This window comes from Pleurodeles waltl, chromosome 10, assembly GCF_031143425.1.
Source record: "Pleurodeles waltl isolate 20211129_DDA chromosome 10, aPleWal1.hap1.20221129, whole genome shotgun sequence".
NCBI lineage: Eukaryota > Metazoa > Chordata > Amphibia > Caudata > Salamandridae > Pleurodeles > Pleurodeles waltl.
Genome location: NC_090449.1, coordinates 561,885,607 through 561,913,202, shown reverse-complemented (window position 1 = coordinate 561,913,202; position 27,596 = coordinate 561,885,607). Strand labels below are relative to the sequence as shown.

General features: G+C 41.5%; 1 protein-coding gene across 2 annotated transcripts in view; it reads right to left on the bottom strand.

Annotated features, from left to right (window-relative positions):
• The window catches only part of VIPR1 (vasoactive intestinal peptide receptor 1), a 997,445-nt gene that overhangs the window by 10,714 nt on the left and 959,135 nt on the right, over positions 1–27,596 (bottom strand). For both annotated transcript variants that reach the window (XM_069210994.1, XM_069210995.1), the window contains one exon: positions 22,248–22,377. In XM_069210994.1, coding sequence (XP_069067095.1) covers positions 22,248–22,377 — 130 coding nt within the window. The remainder of the gene's footprint in view (positions 1–22,247; positions 22,378–27,596) is intronic.

Sequence of the window (27,596 nt, the reverse complement as noted above, 5' to 3'; positions counted from 1 at the left end):
TCAGCCCATGCTGTCAGGGATGTGATCAGGATTTGCTTCCTGAGATCAGTGGTTGCAGGCAACCCTCTTTCAATACACAACCCCCTAAGCTGGACTACTGTCAGTGTGGGTAGGCTAGCCAGATCAAGCTCCATGGTTCCCTAGTTTTGTGTCAACAAAAACTTTTTGCAAAAATTGGAAACAAGAATTTAGAAAAATTACAAAAATTCAATAATTGAAATTAATCCAAATTAAACATTTTTTTTTTTTTTAAACAATTTTTGCACTAGGACAATTTAAAGGATTTTTTATTTGTTTTACTCAAAACTGTAACGTGATATTGAACACAAGTACAGGATCCCGTTGCTGCTTCCAAAAATGTTGGAAAATGGGTTATTGGTAGGGCAGGTAGGTACCTACACCTAGCAACAAGCCACTAAACTCCACCCAGGTACAGTTAGGTCTCAGTAAATTAATCCCAGATCAACCCTTGGTAGCTTGGCAACGAGCGTCAAGGCTTAACTTAGGAGACAAAGTGTAAAGCATTCAAATATCACAAAACAGTAATCAAATAAAACACAGGAAACAGTTTAAAAATCCAAAACCAATTTATAAAAATAGTTTATATTTTTATCTTTAAAATGACACAAAAACGAATAAAATCCGATAAAGGGAACCGGAGATATGAATTTTTAAAGAATTATTACTTTTCTAGCGCTTAGAAACAAAAAGCGGCAATCGGGTCATCTGGTTGCACCTCGACCGGGGCAAAGTCAAACTTTCAGGCCGACCGCGATGGATCCCTGCTCGGCTACAGGTCGCGGGAGGCCTCGGTTAAAAAGTTACCTTCTGACTTAGTCTTTATTTTGAAGATTTTTCTTCAGCGGGACGAACCTGCCAGTCGAATCCGACCTCTTGGAGCCCTTGTCCGGATACGCGATGTGGGTTTCCTCGGTGGAGACTTTTACCTTCGGACTTAGTCGTTTTTTCGAGATGAAAATCCTTCGACCGGGGTAAACCTGGATCTTGATCCGACGTCCATGGAGCCCTTCTCGGATACGATGGCTGGGAGGTCCCGGTCAACTTTTTACGTTCGGACTTAGGGGGTCATTCTGCCCCCCGCCAGGGTCGGCGGGAGCACCGCCGACAGACCGGCGGTGGCCCGCAGGGCATTCTGACCGCGGCGCTTTGGCCGCGGTCAGTGCAGGAAAACCGGCGGTCTCCCGCCGGTTTTCCGCTGCCCGTCAGAATCCTCCAAGGCGTGCATGCTGCGCCGCCTTGGGGATTCTGACACCCCCTACCGCCATCCTGTTCCTGGCGGTTCGCCCGCCAGGAACAGGATGGCGGTAGGGGGTGTCGCGGGGCCCCTGGGGGCCCCTGCAGTGCCCATGCCAATGGCATGGGCACTGCAGGGGCCCCCGTAAGAGGGCCCCGCTTGTATTTCACTGTCTGCATAGCAGACAGTGAAATATGCGACGGGTGCAGTAGCACCCGTCGCACCTTCCCACTCCGCCGGCTCGATTACGAGCCGGCTTCATGGTGGGAAGGTCGTTTTCCCCTGGACTGGCGGGTGGCTTTTTGAAGGCCGCCCGCCAGCCCAGGGGAAAACTCAAAATACCCGCCGCGGTCTTCCGACCGCGGTACGGTATTTTGGCGGCTCCCGCCGGGCGCGCGGTGGCCGCGCCCAGCGGGAGTCAGAATGACCCCCTTAGTCTCTTTTTTGGATGTTTTTCTTTACCGGGACGAACCACGAAGTCAGGCCGGGTCGCGGTTGAGGCAAGCCGGCTAGAATTTCCGCGGCGGGTCGGTCCCTCTCTGGAGCTTTTTTCCAAAAATTCTCAAATCTTTTCCAAACTTCTGGGGCTTCACCCAGATGTTCTTTTAAGGTTCTTTTGGGGTCCACAGCTCACCCCAAGGGTCCAGAAGTTCTGTGATGGTCCTTGGGGGGTGCGGACTTCAACTCCCAGAATGCACCTGGCGCAAACTCCTTTTTGGCCACTGGACAGTGGTCAGCTGGTCGCTTTCTTCAGGAGTTGGTGCGGGGGACTCTGGTTTAGCAATTTTTCACCTGTAGCAAACAGGGAGTCCCTCCTTGAACCAGTTGAAGCCAGGCAAAGTCCTTCTTTGTGGTGAAGCCCAAGTGTGCAGCTGGTGCAGTCCTTCTGAGTGCAGGGTCCAGGTGCAGGCCAGGGGTCCAGCAGGGCAATCCTTCTTCTTCTTTAGTTCCTTTCTTGTTGAATTCTGGAGGGGATCTGAGGCGTGGGTGCAGGTCTGCCAGTTTTATCCTTGCTCCTGGGTGAAAAGCAGGGGGGCCCTGGTTCTCCAATCAGGGACAGGGTCGTCCCCCTGTGATGACCACTTCCTGGGAAGTGTGGCAAAAATCCATCCCACAAGGCAACAGTCTCTAAAAATCCAACATGGATGAATCTGATTTTTGGAGGTTACATCTGGCTGAGCCCACCCACTGGTGTGGCTAAAAATCATAAACACACCCCTCTCCTGCCCTCTCCTAATCTAATCAAGGGGGCACCTAATTGTCTGGGGTTGCAGGATGTGGGGGTGTTGCTGGGTGCTGCAAATGTCCTTCTCTGCCTTTGAAGACCAGTTTGGCAGCCCTCCCCCTTCCTGCCTCACCATCTGCTGAGGGGAGATTCTCTCCCCCAAGCACATTCCTTTGTGTGAAGCCTGGCCACTTCACACCTCATCAAGGCAGCCTGGCAGAAGCTGCTGCAGGCTGGCCAATCAGAGCACAGCAGCAAAAACAATGCAGAGCTGAAATTGGCAACTTTTTAGGTAAAGTCTAAACTTTTTACCTGAGCAAGTTATATTAAATCCAACAACTGGAAGTTGTGGGATTTATTACAACAATCAATTTGATACCAAATTCTTGGTATGTAACATTTAAGGAGACTTTAAAATTTAAAATAAAGTCTGCCCATTCTAGCCTATGAAGGCCATTTACTTCAATGAGGGAAAAACGAATTTGGCTGTTTTTACCTCACCAGGGCTTATAAATCTATTTTTATAAAGTCCCTGCTTATAGTTACATGGCACCCAGCCCTGGGGGCACATAGGGCACACCTTAGGGGTGACTTATATGTAAAAATAAGGTAGTTTAAGACTTTGAAAGTACCTTTAATTCCAAAGTCGAATTTGCATATAACTTTAATTTAAAAGCAGCCAGCAAGGCAGGCTTGCTTTTAAAATGACACTGGGCACCTCAGCAGTGCACCTAGGTGTGCACCACCTATGCTGTGGTCCCTAAACCTACATGCCCTACCATATACTAGGGACTTATAGGTAGGTTAACTTAGCCAATTATAATTAGCCTAATTTGCATATCCATTTTACACAGAGCACAGGCCCTGGGACTGGTTAGCAGTACCCAGGGCACCATCAAAGTCAGGAAAACACCAGCAAAAAGAGGAAAATGGGGGCAAAAAGTTATGGGGCCTCTGCAATCAGCCCTGTTTTCTCACATTACCTAAGTGAGCCCACTTCATCCAAATCTTTGGGATTTCAAGGAACTCCTGAGTGGGAAGGGTTACAATATGGACTCTTAAAAGTAGAGTTCTTGGTTAATGGTTTAGGACCATGTGCATTGAAAATAAATGTTTTGCCAGGCCTAAACCTTTCTTTTAGTACTTGTAAGCTACCTCTAAAGTAGACCTTAAATGCCTACATAGCAAGGTGCATGGAAGTTATAAAAGTAGAAAATCACTTTTACATGTCTTGGCAGTAAAAAATCTCCAAAGTGGGTTTCACTGTTGCGAGGCTGTCTCTCCCATAGAAATGCAATGGGTTACATTATAACACCTGGCAATGTGTAACTTCAGTTTGGGAATAGCTAAAACAATAGTTCAGTACTCAAAGTAGCAGTAATATAGGATCCAATATAATGAACAGGTTGGATTTCAGTTTTTAAACTGTTACTTTTAGAAAGTTAACCTTTTACTGCCAAAAAGCCCCTGGTAACCTTTTCAGGGACAATCCACAGCTGTCACCTAGCAAACTGTCAGCTCCCTGCAATGAGGTGTAAATTGCACCCAATGCAGGGAAAAAAGGACCTTTTGGTGGAAGAAAGTGTGATTTCCTCCTGACCAGATAGCCTGGGGATTGTGCCAACCTACAGCACAATCTTCAATGAGACAAATGTTGCTCACACCTGTTTCAGAATTGGTTAGCATGGGGAGTTTCTCATTTCCTTAGATACACCTCAGGGGTGTGCACAGAGCTGACTTCGGGTTCTGGCATAATGGATTTTGGCAGAGAGGAGCTCTGTGGAATGTTTGGAGATAGACCCTCAGGAAGTGATGTCAAAGTGGGTAAAGATACACTTGAGAACTTTTTCCCTACTGATCAGGGGGGGTTTTCCCACCTACAAGCTAATGCAAGGCAGAAAAGTGGCACCCCTGTATACCTTCTTCAGAACACGGCTGGACCTGAAGATTTCAGAAAAAAAGACTATACATTCTGTATCCTGTGGAGCAAACCCCAAGGGCTTGACCTGCTCCTGCTTGTACTAAGGACAGAAGTGAGGACTCCAAGGTTAGTTGGCTAGCTTCCTGTTAAGCTCCAATAACACAAAAGTTGCAAGAATCTTAAGATTCAACTGAGCTGGTTGAATAGTTCAAAATGGATTTGTCCTGAACCCTGCCCATGGCTTCCGGGAGATTGACATTTATCCCCTAAGTGGTGCCCAAACTATTCTAGACCCTTACAAACCTCCATCTTTTCATTTGCATATGGTCATAAGAATTGGCTGAAGGATCCTCATCTTGTGATAGTTGATGAGGCATGATTTATGCAAATACAAGCCCCTTTTGGCAAATAGATCATTCTGCCACAGTGTATAGATTTGTTCAAGATGCATCACAGATGTTGTGCAAACACAGCACACTGAAATGACCCACCCAATAACACACCTGTCGGTTTGATACTTTGATGGACACACAATTTTCTGCACATTGTTTCCCCTATGTAACTCAAATAATCAAAACTAAATTTGCAAACATGCAAATATGCTTCCTCAGTAAAGAAATGACATAAGTATGGAATAAGTGGCAAAAATTAATGGGAGACATTTCCTTTCAAACCTGCCAGTGAGTAGCTATTTCCAAATAATTATAAACAATGTGCCTTTCGTTGTGAAGATGGCAGGGGAATTCGTACATCCTCAGTTCCATATAGTGATGGCACTATCAACCAGTCACAGCTGGTGTCAGGGCAAAGTGGAGGGGCGGTACACACAAAACACAAATACAAGAAAACACAGAAAAAGTACCTGCCACCCACCGCATCGCTGCATCATTGCTTTTCTGGCTCCACAGCAGGCAGACAAAGGCTCCCAGACTGACCTGCAACCAATCCTAACTCTGCTCTCTGCTGCTGGCAGCATGGGAGCAGATTCAGGATTGGCATGAGTGCCCTCGATTTGGCTCCCAGAGAGACTGGGAGTCTGTGCTGCGGGCTTCAACCGGGCAATGCAGCTTGGATTGGAGGCACCTCAGAGCGTCGATTTGGCCGTACTGAGAAAGCCGGCAAAAGCCAGATGCACACTGATAGCAGTGTACCTATCACAACCCCTGGTGCCTGTCAGCCCCATGGCCCCACCATCTACAAAAATAAAACAATGATAAACATGGTTTATTATCATTTTATTTTTAATGATTTGCAGCTGCTGCTGCTAGCAGGGGTGAATGCTCCTTCCCCATAGCGGAGGAGCCGCTGCTGCCATCAACTATCTCTTCAACTGCTGATCCAGGTACAAAAAGATACAGACACATTTTCTCTTTGCTGAATTCCACTTGTGGTTTGATCTGTTTCTTGTATTCTCTTTTTCTGATTTGTCCCACCAAAATAAGTTTTGACAATGTAAGTAGCTGGGTATCCGAAGCATGTTCTTTTTCACAATACTAACAAGTACATTTTGGCTTGCAAATGGTGCAGAGAAACGTCTTCAAAAACACATTTCTTGTTGAAAATGTTTCATTTTTGCTGTTTCCAGTGAGTTCTAGGCATTTTGGCTAAACTCTCTTTTGCTGCTTACTCCTGTCATGCACTTTGTTCTGTGCACCTCAGCACCTCTTCCCACTCTTTCCCTCCTGTGCTATTTGTTTATTTATTTACTGAATTTCAGTTTTATGTAGTGTAAATAGAGCACAAGGAGATTGGAGTACATAATGAATGATTTAAGGTTATGGCCACATTTGCAAATTTTCTGACAGTGGAGAATCCACTAGCTCCATAATCAGCAACCATTGACCCGGCAGCTCACAAACCACTGAAAAACATGGGGGCATATTTACAATGCCCCGTGGCACAATAACGCTTCCAGAGCATCACTTTTGTGATACTTCTGCAGCACCGTGTGCTTGCACATATTTACGAGGCCACAAAAAGCCACCTTGCATAGCTTTTCATGGCCCTGTAAAAATGACTCCCTTCCACGCATAACTCTGCAAGAAAGGGGCATTCCATGGGTGTTGCTGTGGTAGTTTTCATGCAACACCAATAGAATCTGACCCATTCCCAGATTTGCAAGGTAGGGAATGTGTCAGATTCCTACACCACCGCAGGAGTAGCGTACACCCAAAGGGTGGCGTAAAAGTGGTGCAATTACAAGAAATTAAATAATTTCTCCTCGTTTTTTGCTCTTCCTATGTGTGCTGCAGGTGTGCTGCATTCTCCAGCACACATAGAAGGAGGAAATCACCATTAATGGTGTCCTTTCCTGTACATCATCCCTGCAAGGCAGACACCCTTGCGCATTGGTGCAAGGGTGCCCGCATTGGTGCTAGGCAGCCAATTGTGCGCCAGCACAGAGGAAAGTACAGGGATGTGTCGTATTGATATAAATACGATGTACCCTTGCACTTATCTAATGATGGACCGTAGTGCAGCAAGCTGGCTTGCAGTGCCAGGCTGACTCATTTTTTGTAAATATGGGCCATGGTAATTACTATGCCCTAAGCACTGGTTTTACCCTCTGGGTACTGTTAATTACTCAGAAGAAAAATGTGAAAATGTCCCTGATTTACAGATAGAAGACTCCCTGCCCATCAAGATTATTTTTCTTTTTCTCTTCATCAACACACTCTGTTTTGGGTGTCTGTTGTTGAAGAACTAATGACAATTTTGAGCTGTCCACTTTCCATTCATGTGTAATGAAAGTTATCCACCAAGCCAACAGAAACTCATGCATCACAGTGATCCCCTTAATGGAGACAGAGATCTCTAAAAATGGTGTGTAGTCCTCTGTGAGGAAAGGAGAGGCAGGTTCTCTGAAGGCTGGCTAATGTAGCACCCACCATGGTATATGCAATCCCAATTGTTGTTTGTCAAGAATGGAACACAAAAATAATTAAGAAGATTGCAATCAATGATACTGCAGGAGTCGATCAAGGATTGGACCAAGATGGTAGAATAGTTAGGAGAACTTTGGTGAAATATTTTTTTAATGACTGAGCTTTAACTGAAGAGAATGTCTAAGCTCATGAATGATATATGTGGTATGGGTAAAGTGTGTAAACAGCATTAGGTGAGCATATCGTAAGATAGAGTTATTTATAATCAGTGTATTGGTGGTATATGATCCCTGAGGTCTTCATGATAATTCCAAGAGGTTCCGAGTGAAATGTAATAAGATATGGGTCAGAATGATACCTCGTGGTGTTCCCTGTGGAAAAATAATAAAACTAAAAAAATTGATACAGATTTCTAACTGCTGAGCTTGATTAGAAAAATAAAACAGACACCAGATAAGGGCTACTCTCGCAATACCCTCACACTCTTTCATGATAGTAACATATATTGGGATTGACTGAGAGTAGCTGATAAATAAAGAAGAATAAAAAAATAAGAATATTCAGTTTCAAAAAAGTTAACTGCAGCATCTGCTTCCTGAAGAAAGGCAAGCTCAGTGTTGCTATTCTCACTGAGGTCCATTTGAAAGTTATCCTAAGCTCATTTTCAGGTATAATACAATTTAACTTTCAGTGGTCTTTACAAGGAAGGGTAGTCTCAAAACAGGATAGAAGCTATCAAACTCTCCCTCTATTAGCTGGGGATTTCATCAATTTGAAATAAACTTGACAAACCTTAAGACAATCCTGGAACACTCCTTTTGTAAGAGGTCAGATGACTAAATTTATCGAATGAGGAAAAATCTGAAAAAGTCAGCATTTGTTTTCACAATTGGGTTCCTGTTGTGGTTTAAATGTTTTAACCATAGCAATAGTCTTCAGCATATCACACTCTGTAATTTTTTTAAAAAGAAGCCACTTGTCTTTTTTTCCAGAGTTCTCACTGAGGCAATAAGAGTCCAAGGCAGTTGACCTTCTAATCAAAGAAATTAGAGTAAGCTTCAGATTTAGCTAAAGTATTATCACATGTGCATGATGGTGGAGGTTTATTAGCCAATTGTATTCCTTTAAATAGTGGTTAAGACAATGTTGGCATTGTCAATTACAGGTTAATGTGGCTCTGCAGTCCAAACAATTTGCCAAAAGATCGTGATAGCTTCTAAATATTGTCCAGCACTCTAAAATATTTCCTTTCATCAAACATTCTCTAGAGACCATGAGTAGAGGGTTTAGATCTTTAACATTTATTTCAAAGATGTGCTAATTACATGGTAAGGTCAATCATTCATTCATATTGTTTAGTAGTAAATGCAGTGACACCTTGACTGGGCTGTATAGAAGAATGATTATGTGAGTAACAACCAATGAACCATGTAACTACATTCAAATTTGTTTCTGTATTGAATAGGGCTGGAGTCTCTTGTTCTATGCTCATCCTACAGGAATATTGGACCAAGATTAAGCATATATGATTTGTTGTATTGAATATGAAATTATGCACAGACTACTGAATTGGTATATTATTGATGCATGAATTGTAGCTGATTTCTTCAACATGTTCTTACAACAAATGTTATATTATTATTGTAGTAGTATCTGTATTAGTAGTAGTCATAGTAGCAGTAGAAGGAATTATAATAGGAGTAATAGAAATAGCAGTAGTTGTGGAAGTAAGAAGTGGTGGTAAAAGAAGCATTTGATGCTATCAGCGTTAGAGTGTATCTGTATTTTTGGTATCACAAAACTAATTAATCTAGTCTTTTACTGGCGAAATAGTGCATGGAAACCAATGAGAAAGGTAGTTTGGAATGACGACATCAGTCCCAGTGGATTAGATTTTGAGCAGTGAGGAAGTCAATGTTAGAGATGATAAACCAGAGTGGAAACTTTGATGTGGGTTTGTTTGCAGCAGCACTGACAACCTCATTGCATAACAGAAGCCTGGCAACCATAGTGACTGCAAAGTTGTTTAGAATCATCCTAGCCAAGATTAAGGGCCTCATTATGACCCTGGCGGACGGCGGAGGCCGCCCGCCAGGATGCCGCCCTCCAAAATACCGCGCCGCGGGCAAAAGACCGCGGCGGGTATTACAAGTTTTCCCCTGGGCTGGCGGGCGGTTGCTGAAAAACCGCCCGCCAGCCCAGGGGAAAACGACCTTCCCACGAGGATGCCGGCTCGTAATTGAGCCGGCGGAGTGGGAAGGTGCGACGGGTGCAGTGGCACCCGTCGCGTATTTCAGTGTCTGCAAGGCAGACACTGAAATACTTTGCGGGGCCCTCTTACGGGGGCCCCTGCCGTGCCCATGCCATTGGCATGGGCACGGCAGGGGCCCCCAGGGGCCCCGCGACCCCCCCTACCGCCATCCTGTTCATGGCGGCTTTCCCGCCATGAACAGGATGGCGGTAGGGGGGGTCAGAATCCTCATGGCTGCGGAGCGCGCTCCGCAGCCATGGAGGATTCACACGAGCAGCGGAAAGTCAGCGGGAGACCGCTGACTTTCCGCTTCTGACCGCGGCTGAACCGCCGCGGTCAGAATGCTCGTTGGAGCACCGCCAGCCTGTTGGCGGTGCTCCTGTGGTCGGTGGCCCTGGCGGCCACCGGCCGCCAGGGTCAGAATGACCCTCTAAGTCTGGATGGAGGGTGGATTTAATTATTTGAGCTCCAGGTGCAAATCAAATATTAACGATAAGAGATGATACCATTATGTAGCTGCTTGCAATGAATATAGTTATTTTGATGTATTGACACACCTCCAGCTGACTTGTCTTTCTGATCATAATACAAAATGGAATAATCAGGATCAAAGAAAAATATTAATAACATTTTGAGTAGGGTCATAAAGTTAAGCTTCATTTAAGATCAATACAGTTTGATTAAGATGAACAGCAGTGTCAGTGACCTCCAGTTTCACAGCTGATCTAAAAATATACAAAAATACTGCAGTGAAGAAAGAACATTGATGAACAGTGCAGCGGTAGGCTCCAATGGAATCTGAATGAGGTTATTATGTTCATTATTCTTTGAAAGTCCTGTTATATGTGGATTTAGGTTCTCTGAGATTGTAGGAATAGCTGGAGTGAAATCAAGTCCTGAGACTATAGTTAGAGAAGTTGATTGGAAGCCATAAACCTCTAGGAGGTCACAAATGCTTTGTTGTTGGGGTAAGAACTTGGCCAGTGAAAGTGTCGATGCAAGTTGTTCTGAAGGACCGTTCACACAGTATTGCAGTTAAAGTCACTTTGGTATTGTAAGTGACCATTTGGATACAGAAGGGTACGCTCGACCAACAGAGTAAGGGAAAACATATTCAACCTAGCAATCAAGATTTCAACCTTGATAAGAGAGGTGTCTGAATTTAGAGGAATTGATTGTGTACTGAAGTGGTTTACATATTGACGTGGTCAGAACTGCTTTATGAGTTCTAGTAAGTGCCAATTGGAGTACAGTCTAGTTCATAGGGAGTCATTTGTCTGAAATTTAGTGAAATATGATTTCCAGAGACTGTGGGAAGTGGCAATGGCTAGGAGCTCTTCAGTGGTTTTTATTCAGATAAGTCACTGACAACTGATAAATAACTACAGGTTAAATTTAATTCTACCATGTTTTCTGCTTAAGAAAAAAGGCCAAGAAAGTGCTTACTAAGCTCAGAAATGAAAAAAATATATTCAGACTAACTGATGATGAGAACTTTGAAATTATCTAGTTAACAACATTATGGAGTATCATTCTGTTACAGCTCATTAATGAGAGTTGTGGAAATGGTGAATGTTTTTATCACAAGAAGATAATCTGTTTGCACACTAGTCCTACAAGTTCATTCAGGACAAGCAGTACGTCCTATACGACTTTAAATTTGCTAAATCTAGTTGTATTTACTTGCTTTACGAAAACATATTGTAGTTTTGGACATCATTTTAAAACTGCAAGTGAGGAGCCTGGACAGAGATCTTAAACTGAAATAGGCCTAGTATATTTGTGTTTTGTTGTGGATAAAAATTATGTCAACTCGTTCTTCGAGAAATTGATTTTTATGAGGTCGACAAGAGGATGAAAACATGTACCAGGGTCAATCTGTTTTGCTCCAACTCACATACAGAATTAATGGTCAGGCATGTTTTAATGCATGATTTTATTTACTTTGGGTAGGAAACCATTTATATGGTTTTTATCACAATTATAAAACTGTGAGTGAGAACAGGTTGGCACAGATTATGAACTGAAATGGGATTAATATATTTTGCTTTCGTTCTGGATGAAAGATTGTGTCAACCCTGGCTTTCATAAATTGATTTTTCGGGCTGTGACATGAGGATCAAAGGCTTAGAGTGAGCCAAGTTCCATATGTTTGTCTCTAACTGACATACAGATTTAAGGTTCCTGCATTATATTTGTTCCAGCATTGCATCACACTTTCTGAGAGACCGTTTGACCAAAATGCAATAAACATCTAATCTCTTGATAACCCCTCTCTAACAGCATTTGCAAAAAATGATACCTGATATAATTGTTTGTAAGAACATGTAGAATGTGAAAAAGTAAGATAGTTAATAGTAAAAAAGCAAACATGTGCCCGCTCACAGCTTTTTGTTTGATAGAAAACTGTCATTACTGCTGTTGTTTCTAACCAACTAAGGGCCAGATGTAGCAAAAGAAAATTTTGCAACTTGCAAATTGCGAGTCTGACCAACTCACAATTTGCAACTCGCAAAATTGTATGCAGAAAGGTGTCTCAGACACCTTCTGCGACTCGCTATGGGGTCGCAAAGACTCACCTCATGAATATTAATGAGGTGGGTCGCAGTTTGCGACCCCATAGCGAGTCCCTGCACTCACAGGGATGGTGGCCTGCTGTAGTCAGCAGACCTCCATGTCTGTGACTGCTTTTTAAATAAAGCAGTTTTTTTTTCTTTTTGCAGCCCGTTTTCCATAAAGGAAAACGAGTTGCAAAAAGAAAAAACTTCCGACACCATTTGGTTTCGTTTTTTTTCAGAGCAGGCAGTGGTCCATAGGACCACTGCCTGCTCTGAAAAAATATTTTTTTCGGTATTCACAAAGGGGAAGGGGTCCCATGGGGACCCCTTCCCTTTTGCGCATGAGTTACCACCAGTGTGACACTGGTGGTAACTGCGAGTTGGTTTGCGACCGCATTCGCGGTCACAAAGCAACTCAGCATGGCGGTGCGGTCGCAAATAGGAAGGGAACACCCCTTCCTATTTGCGAGTCGCATCCTCAAATTGCGAGTCGGTACCGGCTCGCAATTTGAGGGTGAGCATCGCGTTCGGCCTTTTCCATGCTGCAAACTGCGTTTTTCGCAGTTTGCGACATGCAAAAGGCTTCCTACATCTGGCCCTAAATCTTTAAACAATCTAGGATCACACAAATTAATGTTTAGAAAGGGGTGTGTGCTTAACATTATAACCTAATAATGATCTGCAAGTGATTTGATTCAGTGTGGATACATGATAATACCAGAAACAACTGCAAAAAATGTAACATTATATCATTCAATGGTATAAATCAGATATAGATATATCTCAAATGCAATTTACAGTATTGACAATCAGGTTTAAATTAAATTAGAACATTGGAATGTTGGCATGTCCATTGAAGACAATGGACTGCTGCGGGCTTTTACAGGCCGGTAAAAGACCGCAGCGCCAACATTCCAATGTTCGCTTTGTTCACAGCAACAGCTGTGAACAAAGCCTCACGGAGCCCGAGGGGATTTAAATCCCCTCGGGCTCCGTGAATTTTTTTTTTTTTTAATAGAACATTCTGCCCTGTGTGGCAGAATGTTCTAATAGCCTTAGAACCCTCCGTAGCGGGCTCTACCGGCTATTAAAGTCCCTCTCCCTTGTTAAATGCCCTCGCCTTCAGCTCGGACATTTAACGCGGGGAGCGGGCCTTTAATAGCCGGTAGAGCCCGCTACGGCGGGTTCTAAGGCTATATTAAGCTTGAATGAATTATAACACACAATAGCTGTCAATGTCTATCAAGAACTAGTAAGAATACACATTTTCTTATCAGATGTACACTATAACACAAATAAAGCTCATTTTGAGCTCATACGGAGCTGGTTTATATCCTAACTACTATTTGAAATGACAGATATACATGAGAAATAAGATGTAAAATCTTCATTAAACAGTGCTGCTTCGAAATCCCCTAAAAATTGATATTTCACACTAGCCTGTTTCCTTTAAAGGAAATTGATGTCCAGCGTGATAAACTGACAATGTGCTCAAAATATTAGAAGTGGCCCCAGGTTACAAATATTGCTGCCTAGACAACTCAGTGTAATAAAGGTTTTCACATATGTTCTACTTTTTGCATTGTATGTAAATGATAAACCTAGGGACTGGCTTAGTGAACAGGTATCCTGTTTAACTGTCTTTATACTGCTAATGATGAATGTTTATTTGTTATGTATGATTTTGGATGACACTCCTGGTTATGCCATGAAGTGAAACAGGTGACAGGTTCATGCCTGTAGGCTTCATGGACCAAGCCTAAGTGGAATGACTAAGTGTCTCATTAGTTGGGTGTTAGGTAAAATAGTCCGTCTAAGATTTCCCTGTAACAGTGCTCTTCTGAAAGTGCAGCTCCCACCGTAACAAAAGGACATTTTCTAGGGAACCAATCCCAGGATGGTTCCCTAAGTTCATGGCTAATATGTTGCCAGATAGCCTAAAGGCCTGAGTCATATGACTGTGACCCTCAAGGACAGTCATCACTCACAGCATCTTTCATGAGAAGAGATGACCTTGATTCAGAAGATGGTAATTTGGACTGTAAGAGTAGTGGTGAGAGAGCATTAATGTTGTTGTAAAAATGTCAACAATAATTGAGAGTGAAAAGGATCAGATCAGTGGCATTTTTTTTAACAAGGACTGGGTGCAGGCCTAGTCTTTGGCAGCAATTTTGAGTAACTAGAATAAGGCCCGCATTAAAAGTCATCAGGAGGGGAATTTGCATGTGGAATTCTGCTTGACCTGATCATGACAGACCTAAGTTTCCTTTAAACAGTTCTACCAGATGCAGGAAAACCAAATTTGTTTTTATTGGTCAAACTTTTCAGTCAGTAAAATCCCTTGAGGCTTTGGCTGCAATACCAGCGAGAGCTAAAAAATGTGTTCTACCCAGGCTTTTCTCTAGCAAATGGGGGTGCGTACAATACTCCTCTCTGCCAGAACTATTCACTATTCTTCCATTTGCCCCCACCACCCCTTCCTCCACCCTCCTACAAAGCCCTATACAGAAGGTGGCACTGCATATATTTAACATCTTCGCACAGCAGGTAATAAATGTGTGTTTTAAATTCCTCAGAGTAAGAAAAACTTTGTGAAATACTGCATGGTAAGCTCGTGTCTGTACAGTTACTCCCCATTGAAAGGGGTTTCATTTATTATTGCATAAAACTGGTGGGGTGTTTGATGTATTCGGTCCCATGGTTAATGAGATAGCAGCAATGGCACCCACTTTCTTATGGGTATTCCGTGGAGTAAAAAAAATCAAGGCAGGGCTGTGTCCATATGTGCTTTTGCGTGGATAGTTATTTGCACAATAGTAAAATAGGGTTCCTAGAGTGACTTAGTACACAGTGGAGGTTCTTTAAATAATTAGGTGTGTATAACATTGTAAAGATGAACATCTAGGAATTCTGCTTATGTTTAAAAAAAAAAAACTTTACTTATATTACTATTTATTTCACATTTTTCTGTAGTGCTACTCCACCCAACGATGCCAGGAAACTTCATGGAAAAAAGCAACAAAGACAGCCAGGTAATATAATTACATTGAACAATTTAAAGAAAAGTAGGGCATGAGATTTATAGGCTTGGAGCTGCTCTAGAGAAGACTTGGGACTTGGCTTTCAGTTCTTCAGGTTTTTAGATTCAAAGCTAAGAATGTCCCTGCTTCTTAGCTGTGTGTTCCACCTGAGACCTTAATGGACGATAAATTGGGTTATGATAGTGCAGCTTTGCTTTATTAATTGTGAGCTGACAAAGACAAAACAGGGGGGGAAAGGGTGCACTGGTGGAGAACCGAAAATATTAGTTTGGCTTTACAGGCCCATAAGTAGACCTTTGTTACTGCTCAGTAGACACACGTTTATACTTCTGCATCAGCAAAATACCAAATTCAAGGGGTGGAATGTCTGGCATTGGTGCGGATCACCACATATTTACCTGCTGTCACTCAGGTAAGGATAGAAATTAACAAAACACAACTGAAGGCTGCTGACAGCCATAGCCATGGCCAGATATTATCCAATCTTCTTGTGGGGACATCTGGCTGCTGAGGCTTGGTTACTAAATCTTGGCAATGGACAATATAAGAAAGTCTAGGAAGTCTTTCCAATTTTATGAAGGGCAAAGCTTTTCTCCTTTTTTCACCTTCAAAGGAAAAAATATGCCTTCCCACACCCATAATGAAAGTGATAGTTCTTAAATAATATGCATGCACCTAGAGACATCAATGTTTGACTCGCAATAAGAAGTGAGGTCCAGCTTTAGACCCTGGGGGATGGATACATTCCCTCAGGGTGGTGAAGTACTTAGGGCCTGATTTAAGAAAAGTGGTGCCGCACCCAGTGCAGCTCCACATTTCTTGCACCCTTTAGCGCCCCCCTAAAGCCACCATGTGTGCGCTGTATCTAGGATACGGCACACCACAGAGGTAGTCAGGGAAACTAGCATCATAATTTTTTACGCTAGTTCAGAGCTTTGCAGGATTAGCATAAAAAATGTTGATGTTAATCCTACAAAGTCCACTGATGCCCATTGTAAACAATGGTGTGCCTCCTTTTAACGCCTGCTCTGAGCAGGCGTTAAAAGTGCAGAAAAAATTATCCAAAGAAATCTCCTAGATTTCTTTATGCCATTTGTTCAGCCCCCCTAACTGGGGAATGCCCTCTTTGCATACATTAAGACTGGAGCAGGCATAACGTAGCACAAAGGTTACAAAGTGGCCCAATGCATGCATTGCGCCACTTTGTAAATTTGGTGCGGCGATTTTTGCCTCGTTGGGTCACATTAGCATAAAAAAATATGGTGGTCATATCTGGACATTTAAAAGAACTGCTGTCATTGTGATTTCCATTGGTGGACAGCCTCCATCAGTTTTGATAACCATCAACCAAACCTTTAAATATTTTTGTTTTTCAAAAACAAACCCCAAAGGAGAAGTCTGTTATTGAAAAACAAAAACCTAATGACCCCCCTCACAGCAAGTTTTCTTCCAGGGTGTGGGGGTTATTATTTTCTTTCTGGCCCTACCCTTGAGCTTTTTCGTGTGTACGATGTGATAGCTTCACTCCAATGGGCCCAACTTTACCGGACATCAGAGGTTGTTTTCCATCAATGGTGAAAACAGGGGTTTCACTGATGGCAAGCTGATGTCACTCCTGACTCTAAATGGGGAGGCAGACAGGATACTCATTCACATTTCTTAATGTTCTGCACCCCGGATAGGTGGTGCTCTTTGACGGCACAGCAGAACTAATTAACAATATTTAAGAGAAGCAACTCAGTTTAGGAATGCATACAAGTTATAGTAAACTAGTACAAATTTGTGGTTGCTTTCTTATTTTCCCCTTAATGTTTTCCATGTATTCCTCTCTATCACAGTCATACATTTTTTTCTGTATACTTATTTCCTGCCCTCTCCCATCCTGCGTCACATTGTGGGCCTTTCTACAACAACAGCACTCTTTCTCTCCTGCCCAGCTTGCTGGTTTCTGACTACTCTCTTACACCTTTGCTGCTTGTTTCTCTATAGTGCATCCTGTTGTGTGATTAACTGGTCCCAATAGGAGTTCCCAAGACTCATTAGCACTCTCTGCAGTCCTTTATCTCATTTTCCTGCACTTTTTCATCTGTGATACTAGATTGTCTGTTTTAAGTCCCAGCAGTAGAAGTCTTTGGCTCTTCCTTTTGTTCCCAAACCTGTTACCCACTGCCCTTCACTTACTCTTCACTGCTTCTCCTTCCCTGTTCACACCATGCTGAATTTTATCTCACCCACTTTCCTTTCTAACATTAATCATCACCACCCTTCTTTCCACTAAACAGTTTTCTCTTTCCTGTTCTATGTCCTGCATCAACAAACCTAAATAAACTGTTGCAAAGAGGCAAATATGTTAAGTTAATGTCTACAATTCTGGTCACAAACCATTGGTACATAAATTTGTGTCTCATAAATAGGAGCTCAACACCCCTTTCACTGCCTATCCTATTTGCAATTCAGAAAAAGAGGGAAAAGGTTGGTTCTGTTAGGAGCTGGTACGACTTTTATGACTTGTGAAATGGTCTTTGTACTGTGTGAAAATGTATTTTGTGGTTGCAAACTTTGTTGTTTGGCAAATCGCTGGCTTTCCAACAGACAAAATATTGGAAATCAAAACCTATACATTTTTTTTAAATATTGCATAAAACACACTTTAAAATATCACTGGGGTGGTGAAACTGTCATTGTGATTGTAGGTCAGATGGCTCCATAGCACCCTCTGTAATTCTAGGTGTGTAGTAATCGTAACCTGCAGACATATCTTTAGTAAAACTCTGCAACTCAGGTGAATTTGATACTATTGGTTAACAAATTTCTGGCTACACCAACATTCAGTAATATAAGTATTATAGATCGGTAACAAGGAAAAAAATACATCAATAGAGCTAAGAGGGAAACAGATTTGATGTTTTGTTGATTTCTGTGCTGCCTTTGACTTGATGGACCCAAACTTAATATGGAAAATGTTGAGGAGGCTCAGAATCCACAGGATAATCTCTTACCCCTCCAAGAGCAGCACAGTCATAACTGGGCCAGGGTGATACTGGAAACAGTTGCCACCTTGTGAAAGAAAATCTAGATTAAGAATGGCCTGTGACAAGGCTGTGCTTTGGACCCCCTATTATTTTCTCTGTTTCTAGCTGACTTACCCACTATGTTAAAAGAGGAAAAAGGCCTCTGCCCTAAGATGAATGGTACACATGTCACATGTCTAGTGTATGTGGATGATCTAGTGATAATGGACATGAAAGAAATAGGGCTACACATGAAATCGGATGCCTTTCAAGGCTACTATACAAGGAAAAAGCTCACTGTTAATCTAGATAAGACTAAGATAATGGTGCTCGGGAAAGAGAAGGGTGGGTTCAACCGTTACTTGGATGGGAACAAAGTAGAGGTGGTTGAAAAATATAAATATGGAGTTTGATACAAAGCTAAATTGGAGAGTTCATATTGAATCACTAAAAACTACTGCACTGACCGCAGTATGGGGCTTAGAACAATGCAGCCTGAAGTATGGTGGGCCCTCTCTACGTTTCATTCTGTCAGCCTACAATACAATGGTCTGCCCTCAATTCCAGTACGGGGTGGACATTGTTTTAACCCTGTGGGGCAGACTGGATTGGAACTACTAAGAGGATAAATGCCTGAAAAGAATCTTCGTATTACCTCCCTAAGCTATGGTGCAAGCCATAAGGGAGGAGAAAAAAGAACAGTTGATGGACGGAATTCAGAACAAATCAAACATTCACCCCCAGTCACAGATCTGGGTTTAATCCATCAGTTTTTTGCTCACCATGCCATTCCAGTTTGGACCCAGCCATATGCAAATCAGTCTTGACCCTGTTCCCTATGGGAACAGTCCAGCCCGAACTGCCAGACCAGGTTCTCCATGGACCAGAAACAAGCATCCTGGGACCAGTTACGGGGTTTCACCCCTCTTCAGCCAGGCTAGCCTGAATCTGGTGGCATAGTGAGCACGGGACCCACGTCTGGGCATACCCTTCCCACTTGGGGCTACAAACGCAAAAGAACAGTTGATGGACGAAATGCAGAACAAATCAAACATTCACCCCCAATCACAGATCTGGGTTTAATCCATCAGTTTTTTGCTCACCATGCCATTCCAGTTTGGACCCAGCCATATGCAAATCAGTCTTGACCCTGTTCCCTATGGGAACAGTCCAGCCCGAACTGCCAGACCAGGTTCTCCCTGGACCAGAAACAAGCATCCTGGGACCAGTTTCAGGGTTTCACCCCTCTTCAGCCAGGCTAGCCTCTATCTGGTGGCATAGTGAGCAGGGGACCCACGTCTGGGCATACCCTTCCTACTCGGGGCTACAAACGCAAAAAGAACAGTTGATGGACGGAATGCAGAACAAATCAAACATTCACCCCCCAGTCACAGATCTGAGTTTAATCCATCAGTTTTTTGCTCACCATGCCATTCCAGTTTGGACCCAGCCATATGCAAATCAGACTCTACAAAATATTAGGGTTTAGAAAGTGCAATGAGCTTTGGAACTATGTTTTCTTCTGAGTTTTCCAAATGAGGATTTAAAATGCATTTTCATATACTTCATTCAATACTTCATTGGGGAGACATCCCAAAGTCTCTGTGTCAATTGGCCTTTGAGTCCTACAATTCACAGCTTACTCTGCTTTAAAAATCTATGTTTTGCCACTTTTCTATAAAATTGGCGTGGAATGAGAACGTAAGAAAACCACATGAAAGTGGTCATTAATCCCTGTCAAATTTTAAATTTTTGTTACCAGTTCAATGCAAGTTCCTAAATCACATTTACACATTCCTAAATAACACGTAAGAACAGTGCCTCTGACAGAGGTTATCAGTTTGTTGGCTGCTCTAAGGCCTTTTACGATACTATCTGTGCTACACGTAGCAATGTCCTTCATGCATACACTTTTTGAAGTCCTCAGTACTGGGGTGTTATGTTCCATCTGTCAAGATAACACTTGTGAGGTGGGTTGACAGCTGACTGGTTTGGTTTAAATTGTTTATTATAACATGTCTATTAAATGTATGGATCTGCATGCCCTGCCATAGTTGATATGCCTAACGCAATATTTATATTGCTTTTCTCTCAATATGTTTGTGATTTGATAGTAATCGGACATTGTCATCACATGTCATAGGGCCACTTTATGCTAACCGTCGATGACACTACTGCTGTATTGTAAAATGTGATGATTTCAACTCAATAAACAGATTAAAACAAAATAAAGGAAGTTTTATGTTTGACCAGTATGTCATTTACACTTTTCATGAAAAAGATATTGTAATCTATATTTAAATGGTTGTTGGATCAACCACTTCAGCCATTGGCACTCAACCATTAAATTGAGACATTTTCACTTACATCTTGGAAAAGCTCAAGTGCGTATTTAAGTTTTACCACTTTTCTGTTGACACTATGAGTGTTTCCTTCCTCCACAACTGGAATGCACAAAGTACTATTTTACATCTGTAATTAGTCAACAAGTGGTCTGGTGGTACTGAAAGGTGAGTACTGACAAAAGCAGCTGGAAAATGTATAATATGGTAAATCAAACTAAATTTTTTGTTTATTGTTCTTTGATGGCTGCTATATTTAGTCAAAGCCCATGAGTGGACTGCTGTGAATCCTACCTGGCACTGGCATATTTTAACTGATGTATTCTAAAACACGTTTTAATTAATATGTGCACTGAATTTCTTTAAAAATATTTACTTATCAGTCCTCATCTGTTAAATCCTTTATTGATCTTATGGTATGAAGTTTGAGTCTGGATATGTGAGGGTGTGAATGGGGTATTGGTGAGACTAGTATTAGTAGTTTGTCTTATGTGGGGTTGGGAAAACTGTTTATATTTAGTGTTTTATATTTTGGTTTGTGTTAATTTTATCTAGCATGTTTATTACTAGAAATTATAATAAAGAAGGAAAAAATAAATTAAAAAGATTGGAAATCAAGATATGTTTGTTATTTTAAATTGCAATCATGTGAGTGAAAATGGATAAAGAAAGAGGTACATTTAGATTGCTATTAGATGTATTACTAATAGAATGAGGAAGAGAATCATACATACATAAGAAAAAGAACGGTTGGGATTCGTGAGACAACTATTTAATATATTAACAAAGAAAATATTCATTAGAATTTGCTCTATATGCAACCAAATAATAAAAAAAAAGAATAAGTCGTAGCTAAATACAGATTTTCAAATGCACTGAATTTCTTTATACTCACTGATTTGTATTGGATATTGAGATTTTAAGCCTTTACAATACACTTCCTACAACACGTGAGTTCTTCTTAGAAGTGGGAACAATTCAAATAATTTTTCTCTTAAATCACATTGAAAAACTTTGATCTGTTTTTTTTTTTTTTATATTTGGGTCAGGGGCAAAATGTTAGGCCATATTACTCCAAATGTTATTGCCACAGATCATTTTCCCAGTTTATTTGTTGAAATAATCAGAAACAGTGTTGATAAGCAAATCCAACTGGAATGTTTGTGAGTTACCTGACAGTAAATTAAACGGATACATTTATGAGGTGATCCATACCATTTGTGTTACAATTTTGCTTAAAGTGTAGCTCTCGGTTTTGTTCATTTCCAAAAACACAGCAAACGTAAGTGATGGTTTGCAGCACATTTTGAAAGGAAATATCATAGAACTACTTGATTTGTTTTTTTATTTGTGCAACATTGACCCTTTAAAAAATGTAGCTCGTGGGCCCTTTTGATTGCTTAAAAAATATTCATATTTTTCAAAAATAGATATATCAAAAATGGAGTGCTGCAATTATGTGGTACTATTACTGCTTCTGAATAGGATAGTGGAGATACGCCATGGATTGAACCAACTGTCCTGATTGTGCCACTTGTCATTGCTTTCTTGCCTTTGGACTTGGTGTCTTAGAGTCACACAAGTGTTCTATAATCTTAAATTACTTAGTGGGAGCCAAGGGAAGTGGCAAGAAACATACAGACTTCCATTTCTGTTACTGACTCTTCAAATACCTGTTTAATACCATAACATTTTCTTTGACTTGTTGCTCATTTGCTTTTATATCTGTAATCAACAACAATGGCAATGACTGCTCACCTGAAAAGATCCGACGATAAGATCGAAGACAAGCTTAACTTCAACATTTACATTGTCAGGGAGGAAGGCAAACATAGAATAATGAATTCCAAACAGAGGAATGAGCAGAAGGGTGGATTTAGCCAGTCTCCTGTTTTGGAAAAAATAGAAACCATTAATAAGAACTCAGCGTAAGAATACTTAGAGGACTGGGATAATCTGGATGGTGTAGCAGGCCCCCAATATAAGCACATATTGCACCCAAACTGTGCCAAATCTCTTACTGTCAAACACAAATCCATCACTAGAGTCACCAATAAATTATTACTAATTATTGACAGATAAAAATTGCCCAATGCTGCATGGTTCACTATGCTTTTACAAATCTTTTGCAGATAGGAGGACACTGTGGGCCTGATTAAGAGTTCGGCAGATGGGTTACTTCATCACAAATATGACAGGTATCTTATCCACCATATTTAAAGTGTATTATGATCACTGCCATTTGAAATATGATAGACTAGCTATCCATCACATCTGTGATGGACTAAACTGTCTGTCAAACTCTAAATCAGGTCCTATGTCTATTACAGAAGTTGAACCACCTGCAGCAAACTCTATTCCCAAATTATCTGACCAGTCAGCCAAAAAAGAGCACAACACGTTTGTGCCCATGCCCCTACCATAGCATCTAGATGGAAACTGCATGCATGTACTCACAAAATATTGCTTTATCAAAATGAGGGTCAGTACTTTGAAAATTTCAGTAGGAATGTATTCATGTTTTCCATGTAATTCTCTCTACACTGCAGAATGTTACTGACACACTTAGTAATCGTCACTATACTCACTGTCTGAGGCTTCCTCCCAGATAGAGGAGCCCAACATATTTTCACCAGGCCAGATGCATGACAAATTTTGGGATACCCACTAACTATGTAATGAGTTAAATCCAGATCCCGAATCATTGCAAATAAATTCACTTTGTGTGGTTTTATTAATAATCTTGCACTTTGGAAAAATGTTGAATGCCTCCCCCTTGAAGGTTACCTTTTAGTAGCAATTAAAGCACAATTACAAAAATTGGATCTGGACAGAATAGAAAAACATGGTTACATGTTAAAAAGGCCTGGCAAAATTTTAATTATGCTCACAAAGTTTGCAAACTAATACCTACACAGATGAATGGCATGACACGTAGACCAGTGATTAATTTGTCAAAAAAGCCCAAGGACCCAATGATTTTCTTAATATCTGACTGCTGATTCTGCCACAGTTGCTGAATACTAATGCCGCCTACTATTAATTCCATTTCATAAATAAATAAGACTCTACCTCATGCCTCCTTAATTCAACACCCTAGCCTTTCTGTTTCATTCTCACACTCTTGCATGTTCTTGCAGATCTCTGCATTGTCCGTTTTATTTTATTTTCTCTTATTTCTGTTCCATTTTCCTTATTCCTTGTCTACCTTTCTGTTATTTTTCAAAGTCTGATGACGAGAAAATTACTGGTCCCAAAAATATGACTGAGGTTGTCCACCATCTGTAACCACTGACATAAATTAAGGATTGTCACGTATCAACAGCATAGTTGTTTCTTGTGTGCTGCAGAAGAACAGCCTGTAAGTGTCCAATGTGTCACAAATGAATAACATGGACAGCATGCCTACTTGTAGCGTGCAAGAAATGGACAGTATAGAATCTTCTAGTTTACCATAAGCATGACCTATCTTTACAGCTCCCAAAAATCAAACAAGTGTCAGCGTTAAACGTCTGAAAACTATACCATTTAAAAAATTTAATTTTCCATTTTGCAGATGTTTATTTCTGAATTTAATTATTGTATTGCTATGTTTTGGCCTCCATAAGATATCGTATTCAATGAACTCTAAAAGGTTAGTTGCAGTAGTGTGCCAACATCACAAGTTTGATTCGAACCCTCGAAGAAGAAACAAGTGAAAATGCATTCTTTCACAAGTGATCTCTTCCTCATGAATATCTCCTTTGCAAAATCTTTTTCCCTATTGAATCTGATTTAAACATGCAAATAACTGCTTGTACGAATGCAGGTTATTCACAAAAGGTTATCTGCTGTCCAAGTGCAATATTACAGCCATGAAGACATAATATTAAGCATCAGTAACCCCCTCTGAAGGGGTGTGGAGTTGGCTTTCAACTGTGAGGATTCCCTAGGATTTTTGGGAATACCGCAAATTCTAGAGCTAGGGGCTTATTTGCTAAAACATTTATGACTATGGGGAGTAATACTACAAGAGTACTGTTTCATGTCCTCTTACATGCCGTTGTGAATTAGCTCAGGAACGTACAACCTCCTATCAGTAAAAGTAAAGACAAATCACAATTCTTTCTATTTGTACTGATTGTGTATGAATATTCTCATTTTGTTCCCAGTTACTATGTTTTGAAGCCAATTCACAAAGGCCTGTAAGAGAACATAAAAGAGTACTACAGGAATATCGCTTTTATAAACTGCTAAAAGCCTTTCTGACTTGCCCTCACCCATATTTACACTCTAACTCTTTCCCAATCATTTGCCTCTCGGAAATGGACAGAGATTTACTTCTTTCAAGGGCATGAATATTTCTCTCTCCAGGAAGGAAAGGAGAAAATAATTGGTGTAGGTATAAGGAAAGGGGTCTCCCCATTAGAAAAATATCCGTTCACATGCCATTTCAGAAAAACAAGAGCAAACATAATTGCAAACAGTGGTGGCTGCTACGGAACGGTGTGGTGGGATGGAGGTGATAAAAAAAAAAGAACCGTTACCAGTTCTGTTGGGTTCCGTCTCTCCATCGTCTTCCTGACTCCCTGCAGCACACAGGCTCCAAGACGCCCGTAAGCCAATCACAAGGCTACTGTCACCAGCATGACAGCAGGTTCGTGGTTAGTCTGAGCAACCTGGTTCACAGCTTAGAGAGGAAACCTGTGCATGTTCTCCACCTGGCTGTGCACACAGCCGGGTGGAGAAATGCTAAGTTCACATGTCTGTTTGGCCGGCCCAAGACGCCGGCCAAACCGGCATGCACACTTATGGCATACATACTCCTCCTCCCTGTGATACAGCCCAGCCCCACCCCTCCCTAACTTGGCTTCGCACTCAAAAATGAAATGATAAAAACCTTGTGTTATTATCATTTAATCATTCCTTTTTTGTAGTGTTCAGGGCAGGGGGGGCGACGCTCCTCCACCTTAGCAGAGGAGCTGCCGCTGATTGCACAGCACATACACTTATGATGAGACAATGCTAATGCACACGGGGAAAACTTAATTTGCATACATTTTCCTAAGGTGTTCCAGGAAAACTCTTACTGGTGCACCTTTCAATTTGTACTATAGGAAAACATTGATTAATGCAAGGAGTTTTAAACTGGCACCACATGATGGTATAACTTATAAGATGCAGATTTATACTTTTTTAAACAATGGTGCATAAGTGTTTTTGTATCAAATGATGTGTATAACTCATGGCTGTGTCAGAGCGTTTTACATTGACATAAGGTGGCAGCATTGACTATAGGAGGGGGGCACTGCATTCAAAACACAGATGTTAACTCGACAGGTTGGGAAAACCATTGGAACTTTGCACTTTCTACAAATACTTGGATGTTTTTCCTTCTCCTCAGCTTGTGAAGTGTGGCACAATGGTTAGAGTGGGCGACCCTTATTCAGAGATCTGGCCTGGGGCCAAGGTTCAAATCCCACCTCAGCGGGTCTTGGGCTCTATTCTCTTGGACCAGATAATTCTTGCCTTGGTGCCTAATCTAATTAATGGGTCCCACTCTGTAACTCTGGGCAATAGCTTGCTTAATCTCCACAACGGCTGTGACAGTGCTTGGATGCCTGGCTTCACCCTGATGGTTTCCCAGGAGTGGGCCCCTCACAGGGAAAAGTCAGGAGGGGTTCACACAGCGGTATGCGTGCAGCTCCTCGAGAACCTAACGGGTGAGTAGTGCTCTATACAAGTGTGAAGTTTTACTTGACGTATATTTTATTCCTTAAATTATCGCACACTACCATGGTGACACTAAACCAAAAAGGAGGAGAGAGCAGGACCTATCACTGCAATTTTGTAGTTTCTCCTGGTTTAGAAAACGATGCTTCAGCTCTTGTCAAAAAAATAGCACATTTCTTTGATTATGCCATTCATTTGTAACATATTCATTTAAATAATTGTACCTCTACTTTAAGTGTATTAAAATGAATCCACTGAGTTTGTGATGGCACAAACACTGAGGCCCTCATTATAAGTCGTGCTATTTCATCCAGAGTGGTACCCCTATGTAAAGTAGTACAGTGTGCAATTGTGAGTCTTTTTGTGCCTAGAATAATTAGATCTGAAATTTCCTGACCCAATATTCAGGGCCTCTCGCAAAAGCTCCAGGGAATGGGAATTGAGTTGATGAAAGCAGGATTCCACAGCTCCATCCACCTGCTGCAGTCCAAAGGGAGCAGTTAATACTCCATTTGAACAGGCAGACACATGCTTGTCACCCCTGCCCTCCTATTCAACTTCTCACCTCTCAACTGAAGTCCAGCTGAGATATTCCTCCGGATCAAGACAGGTGAAACGTGTCAAAGACTTTTTTTCAATGAAATGGTGAATAACTGCTTGGAAGGGCACCCCTTAAATCTGAGTGCAAGCCGTTATTCTCTATCTTAGTGTACAAAAACTCATCAAGGCCAGGCTCTACAGTGAATATACTGGTTGCTAAACTTAATTCTGGCCCTCTGGTATCTATACAGCAAACTCTGGCCAACTCATAATGGGATCCTGAGTGTCTATTAGTTCAGTGTAACTTCATACCAACTGGCAACCTCTGGGATATTTTTAGGACTTGTATCACATTTCTAGATATTAATCAGCATTCTAATGAAATACAAATTTGCTACCCCCCTTTATTCACAAATCAGACCTTCTTAAGACACAGAATAACAACCGACTTGAGCATAGATCAAAAGACCGTGGACCCGATTTACACAAAAAATAAATCTAAACCTCTAAAAGTACGCCTCCCACTGGTGCAGATAGTTGTTTTTCCCTTTTGTTAAACATACATTGTAGGGTGCCTGGAAAGATGCCCGATCTGCAGATTTTCAGGTATTCTGCAGGGCAGCCATGTGCCTTTTGAAGAGATTATTATGGGCTTGAGTTAGAGTTTGGTAGATCGAATACTCCGTCTCAAACGTGACGGATCCTATCTGCCACATTAAAAGTGTATTATATCTTATGGCACATGTAATACGGTAGACAGGCTATTCGTCACGCTTATGAAGGAGTATTCCATCCTCTAAACTCAAAATAAGGCCATAGGACTCCACTGAAATATGTACTTGTTACATGGTAGAA